General features: G+C 45.9%; 1 protein-coding gene across 3 annotated transcripts in view; it reads right to left on the bottom strand.

Annotated features, from left to right (window-relative positions):
* The window catches only part of ADGRL1 (adhesion G protein-coupled receptor L1), a 221,861-nt gene that overhangs the window by 136,324 nt on the left and 79,007 nt on the right, over positions 1-6,530 (bottom strand). For all 3 annotated transcript variants that reach the window (XM_018560820.1, XM_018560821.1, XM_018560818.1), the window contains exon 3: positions 6,067-6,176. In XM_018560820.1, coding sequence (XP_018416322.1) covers positions 6,067-6,176 — 110 coding nt within the window. The remainder of the gene's footprint in view (positions 1-6,066; positions 6,177-6,530) is intronic.

A 6,530-nucleotide genomic window follows, 5' to 3' on the forward strand; every position in this document is an offset into this window, starting at 1 on the left:
TGGGGCGCATTTGGGAACCTGGGCTTGGGGCAGCAGAGAGAGTTAATCTGGCCCTGAGTGTGCTGCAGGAGTTGTGATCCCCAGTGTTTAAGAAGACCTTCAAAAGTGTACGCAGACACAGCATTCCCATCCAAGGGACAGTTTGGTTCCATTACAGTATCGAAAAGTGTCCAAGAAGAGACAATTTTAATAATGAATGTGTGGTGCTGTTTGTACTGATCTTCAATAGTTACACATGAATGTTGATCTTCAGCTGCATGAACGATGTCCTAGAGACACTTACTTGGCAGTAAAGTCCCAAAAAACATTAATCTCAGGTGCGGTTCTTTGCTCAGGACTTGATGAAATAGGAACCAGTCACTTTAGTTAGTTTTAAAACAAGTTATGAAACAGGAGGGAGAGGCACGGATCAGGGTATCCCCAAAAATACAGGATTCTCTAGACCAGGCTTCAATCTCTACTAGATCTTTCTCCAAGTCTCTCATGGTCACCTTTAAAAATCACTGACTGTGCCGACTGGACTCTGGTAGAGCTTGGGCTCTTTGGCAGTTGAGGTTCTAGTGGTAGCTCAATCCTTTCCTTCCAAGGTAGGACACCATGGAAAGGTCCCTGTGCATAACTTCCCACTCAACCAGTCTCCAAATGTGGGGACAGTCGCAGCTTGCTTGCTCTAGGCTTTATGCTCTTGTCTTCAGGAGCCAACCTTCACTGGTTTCTCCTAGGAGGGGAGATACCTGCATCTTTCCATGTGCTAGACCTGAGGTCTAGGAGAGACTGGCATCTGAGCTGACATCCTCACAGTGTAAAAGTCCAAGAGTGAAAAGACAGAACAGGAAGTGGCTTGGATGTTTAATAGTTTCTCAGGCCCACTGATTGGCTATCAAACACCCATAACACAGAGTGTTATGGGTGGCTTCTGATGACCGCAATGCTGAACAGGCAGTGTGCGCTTGCGCACATTGGCCCGTGCGGCATTTATCTTACGAACATGCCACACCCCCGCTGACAATCGTACGATTCTCGGCGGGTTTTCGAACATGTTCCTAAGATAAAGGTCGTGCGACAGTACAGTAGAAACGGTCGCACGCCTTCCACACACCTCGCGATAATCGTACGAAAGCTGGATTTCCCGCGATTATCGCAAGGTGTGTGGGCACCTTAAACCTGCTGAAAACTGGAATCAGCTGCCTTACATCCTTCTACCAGCTTATTACTAAGCACCACATCACATACATACATCCATGGTGTACCGTAGACGACTCCAAGTAAATATGAGTCAATGTCTATCACCATGCAAGATGTTCAGTCTGCTGAAACCCCGTTCAGTCTGTCACGGTGTGCACTGCCATTCTTCTTGATTGTGAGTTTAAAGGGAACCTGTCATTTTGCAGTACCCAAAGAAGGAGGGCAAAGCCGAGTCAACACGCTTAGAAATGTGTTTGAATATTGTTTTTGCAGAACATTTGTTCGATTTTCTAATAGTTAATGGAGTCAAACCGAGGAAAGATTTCGATCGCATTGATGAAAAAAATGGAAGGACTGGATGTATTTTTTTTTTCAAATGAACGAAATTCTAACACATTAATTTCCAAAATCCAATGTAAAACTTTTATGAAATTTTTACTGTCAATCATCAAGCCTGTGACGGCAATAGTACATGTCCTGAACGAATTGTTTGTATGAACATTCATATAAAATTCTACCAGTGTATGGCTGAGTTGGATTGCCTCTGTACTCTTTCAGTTATGAAGGATTTAGAGGTCTATTCACAAAGCTGCCGAAGGATCCAGACGTAGCTTTGGCTGATCCCTTGGCTAGCTTCGGTTGCAGGAGCCCTTTGGTTCAGTCGAACTGAATGGCTGCTGTACGGGCTATTCACTATAGCCGCTACACCTCCCGAAGGCAGCCGAGCAGCTCAGCGTTCAGTCCGAAGCGGGGCAAACGGCCAGCCGTACGCCTAGCAAATGACAGCTGGGCGGAGACAGCTGGCTCCACCCAGTTGTAATGACAGATTAGCATGGAGAAGCGGAGACAACTGGCTCCACCCAGTTGTAATGACAGATTAGCATCCCCAAATGACCTGGGGACGCTAATCTGTCATTAAACAATGACAACTGGGCGGAGCCGGCCGGCTCCGCCAAGTTATTATTCATTGGCCGACACCTGCTAGAAGACTCTAGCAGGTGCCGGCCAATAGGAAACAGTTGGGAAAAGCTAGCTGTCACTGCTAGCTCCGCCTTATTTTTTTTTTCTTTTTAAAAGAATCTTTATTTTTTTTTATTTAACTATTTATATACATTTTTAAAATCTTATTTTCAACCTTTTTAGAAAAACACTTTTTCCAATGATATTGTATTCTGCTCGGTACCATGGAGGTACTGAGCAGAATAGCCGAGCCAAATGCCGCTCGGTGGCATACGGCTTATTCACTCACCGCCGTTCGGCCCCTATGTGAATAGGGGCGAACAGCAGTGAGTGAGCTGCCGGAGCTTTGGCTCGGCCGATCCAGATGTTGGTCCTTCTGCACTTCGGGTCAGCCCAACATGCAGAGCATGTTCGGCTGACCAAAGTGCAGCCAAAGGCAGCCGATGTACAGCTAATTTCAACCGATGTATGGCTGAAATCAGCTGTACTGAGCCGTAGTGAATAGCCGAACGTTGTTCGGCTCACTTCACTTCATCTCGGTTATTCAGTCAGATTGGTGAATAACCCCCTTAGTGTTTTTTGGACAATTTGGACATTTGCATCTCCCCCTCCTATGCCATTTAAAGTACACCTGTAATGAGAGAGATCATGTAGGCCGCCGTTGTTGCTCTTTCCAAATCCTGGTTGCCTGGCTGTCATGTTAAAGAAAAATTAGGGGGGGGGGGGGTGCTTTTCACTCATCCTCATAGTTCTACCCTACCTGTGACAATGAGACTGTCACAGGTCGGCTCAGTAGATCGGGAAGTGAGCGAACACATACCGGCGCTCGCTCACTTCTCGATCCTGTCACAGCAGAGAGCAATGACAGGGGAGGGACTGGATTCCCCCCTCCCCGCGCCGATCCTCCAGCGCTGACTGGCGGAACGGACGGGGGAGGGGGTGGGTACAGCCTCTAGATAGGCAGAGCCAGCTGTCACTCACGCAGCTTGGTGGATCCAGACATAATTGTCGGGATCCGTCCCTGGCTGCGGCGTCTCAGTATACCGCGAGCTGTAGCTCGCTATATACTGAGCTTAGGGTGACGGGAGGACGCTAGTTTGTGTCCTCCCGTTACCCTTAGGAGAACTATGTGGAAAAGCCCTGACCCCATAGTTCTCCTTTAATGCTAATGGTCAAAAACTGAAAACTAGGCGTAACAAATAAATTCAGCTTTGCATTCAGGAATAAATCATTAAGAATAAACTCCAGGAATTATTTCTTTAAAACTTACATTGATCCAGCTTGGTTACATCTAGGGATGAAGGAAGCTCATTCTCTACCAGCAGTTGCGTGTAAGCAAAGGGGTGGGATGCTGTGATGTCATTGACTTTTGAGGGCCACAGGGCATATATTTGGTCAATTACATTGATCTAATATGGCCATGTGGCCATATAGGGCCAATGATATCAGCAGAAGCACCCCACCTCTTTAATTATATATGCAACTGTGGGGCCGCAGCAATTGGGCAGGTAGCCCCATGTCTCCCCATGGAGAAGCTTGGGTTCAGAGGTCCAAGCCTGAACCTGCACTCATCCCCAGTTGCATCTTATTCTTCATATGCCACATCTGGAGGGCCTCTGGGGATGCATAGATTCAATGTAGTAGCCTGTGCTTCATACATCCAGCACTGGTTTCTTCCAGGTCTGTATATACTGTAGAAACACAGTGGGTCACTCGCTTGGTACCGTCACCATTCAGGGAATATCTTGTATTTTTTTTCACTGACTACAAAGTGTTCTCTGAATGGCCAAGGCGGCGATTGTGATCTTACCCACTCTCTGCCTTGTCCAATCAGAGGATGCCTTGTATTCAGTGAAAAATATACAAGACAATCTCTGAATGGGCGAGGAGCCAAGTGACTCCCTGTGTTCAGTATGCAGACAGCAAGTTGCTCGAGCAGCACCTGAAAGAGACCAATGCTGTCTGTATGTAGCAAAAACTACTAGTGAATTTCTGCATCCCCAGCTGCCCCCCAGATGTGGGCTGTGAGAACCAATTTAACCTTTAAATGAAGATAATACCTAAAATTCGGCTCCAAACTTCATTATATTAAATACTATTGTTGTAAGTATTTGAATTTGGCTCAGTATCAGCCTCTAGCACTCCCCTATACTGCAGCACCCAGAATGAGAGAAGAAAGGGCAGGACTGGGAACCAATCAGGTGCTCTGCATGTCATTGTGATATCATTGTGCCTATGGACACTGTGTTGGTCTTTCCTGTAATGGGGTATAGAAGACACGCTGACAATATTGTACAGTGCAGAATGCTCTTTATACCTGCTCAGGTAATTCTTAATATATCAACCTTGTGCAGCCTTTGTTTCATAATGGCAATGTTCTTCCCAATGGCAATGTTCTTCCCAATGGCAATGTTCCTCATGATGTATTTGCCTTTAAAGCTGACATACGAAGTGCATAACACACGACATGGAATTCAGACATTTATGACTGGGCCAAAGGTGTGAAAAAGGCAGCTGCAGACTAATAATTGGTCCAGAAATTGTTTATTGATTGTATCATCTGTTTAAAAGCCAAAGGCAAGGGAGTCTGTCGAGAGCTATACTCTACCACGAATAAGTGAAAAGCCTGCTGGCAAAATGTGTCTGCGGATCTGCATATCGCTCATAACGAAGAGGTACTCCGATTTCTGTCCACCCAGAGGTCCCTAATTTCAGTACGGCTTAAAGTATGAGACTGTCACAGGTCGGCTCAGTAGATCGGGAGGTGAGCGAACACATACCGGCGTTCGCTCACTTCTCGATCCTGTCACGGCTCTCTGCCGTGCTGGATTCCCCTCTCCCCGCTCCGATCTGCCAGCGCTGACTGGCGGAACGGACGGGGGAGGGGGCGGGTACAGCTGGCTCTGCCTCTAGATAGGCAGAGCCAGCTGTCACTCACGCAGCTGGGCAGATCTCGACATCGATGTCGGGATCCGCTCCAGCGTCTCAGTATACCGCCAGCTACAGCTATACTGAGCTTAGGGTGACGGGAGGACGCTAGTTTGTGTCCTCCCGTTACCCTAAGGAGAACTATGGGGAAAAGACTTAACCCCATAGTTCTCCTTTAAGCCACGAGTGGACATATGAATATGGAATTCAGGACCCAGCCTGTTCAATCCAGGTTCAGTGACAGCAACTAGACAAAACCTCAAATGTTGGGTGCCAGCTGTAATTTTTAAGTAGCACTGGCTACCTGGCTCCTGAGATTTATCCAGCCCAGGCCATATAACCCCCGAAATGTGTTGACTTCTAAGTGGATGCTACAAACAGTTTTCGGACCAGTTATTAGTCTGGTGCTCCTCTTCTCATACTCTTGGGTATTCTACTCATTGAAGATAAAACATGGCCTGTGTGCATGAGCAAGCAAGCAGCCTAATTACACTCTATAAGCCATTAAATTCTATATTTGTTTAATAACCCGAACAATTGACAGCCATATGTAATATTCTGCAGATGTTGAGGGTCAACAGAAGTATACTTCCCAACATGGGGAAAGTCATGCCAGGTCCATGCTATGACTGAACCCTGACCATTTCAGCCAACTTGTGGTCAAAATGTTACCATGTTGGCCTTTGGAATTGTATGCAGACAATGGAAGTTGGTGAACGGCATAGCCTAAAGAAGGGTTCTTTGTTTCCTTGGTGTCTGTCCGTCTCCTGCATTGTCTCTTTGGTGAAGTTCTTATATATACTGTATAGAGCTTTACTTTCCCCTCATTGTGCTTCTTCGTGGTCTCTTACGTCTCTAATTTGTGTAATTGTTATTTATGGAGCTGTGCGTTTCTTTCTTTGTTGCTATTGTCTCTGTGTACCTGATGTTTGTGTTCATACATATACATACGTGTTATCTGTGTCAGCATGCATGTTATTGTGTAATACTCACTGTATGGTACGCAGTCATACTGAACTTCCAGGTATTTGTAGGTCCCTGGACATGGGTCCGGAAAAGCTTCCGAATCAGCAATAACAACACATTGTGTCCGATTGTTACATCTAAAGACAAAATACGCAGCGTTAGAGGGAAACAGTTCGGGATTTTAAACTATGTTTTCTGCAAATGAGATAACATCTGAAAGCCACTTTATCATGGTTCTCATTTTCTGACATTCTTGTTCCATCATAGTATTCATGACTATAGTTAAAGGGGCTGATTTATAAAGTGTTCGCACAGCTCTTCAATGTGCGAATGAGAATCACAGCAGTGTATGACCACTAGATGGAGCCAAGGAGCATAGACATTTCCGATGCCCCTCAACTCCATCTAGTTACCTTACAGAGCTGTGGATCTCCTTTAGCCCCAAAAGCCCCAAAATGTTTGTAAACACAAAATCTATGTTTAGTTTTGCG

The sequence above is a fragment of the Nanorana parkeri genome, unplaced genomic scaffold, assembly GCF_000935625.1.
Source record: "Nanorana parkeri isolate BGI_ZX_2015 unplaced genomic scaffold, ASM93562v1 scaffold479, whole genome shotgun sequence".
In the NCBI taxonomy this organism is placed as follows: domain Eukaryota; kingdom Metazoa; phylum Chordata; class Amphibia; order Anura; family Dicroglossidae; genus Nanorana; species Nanorana parkeri.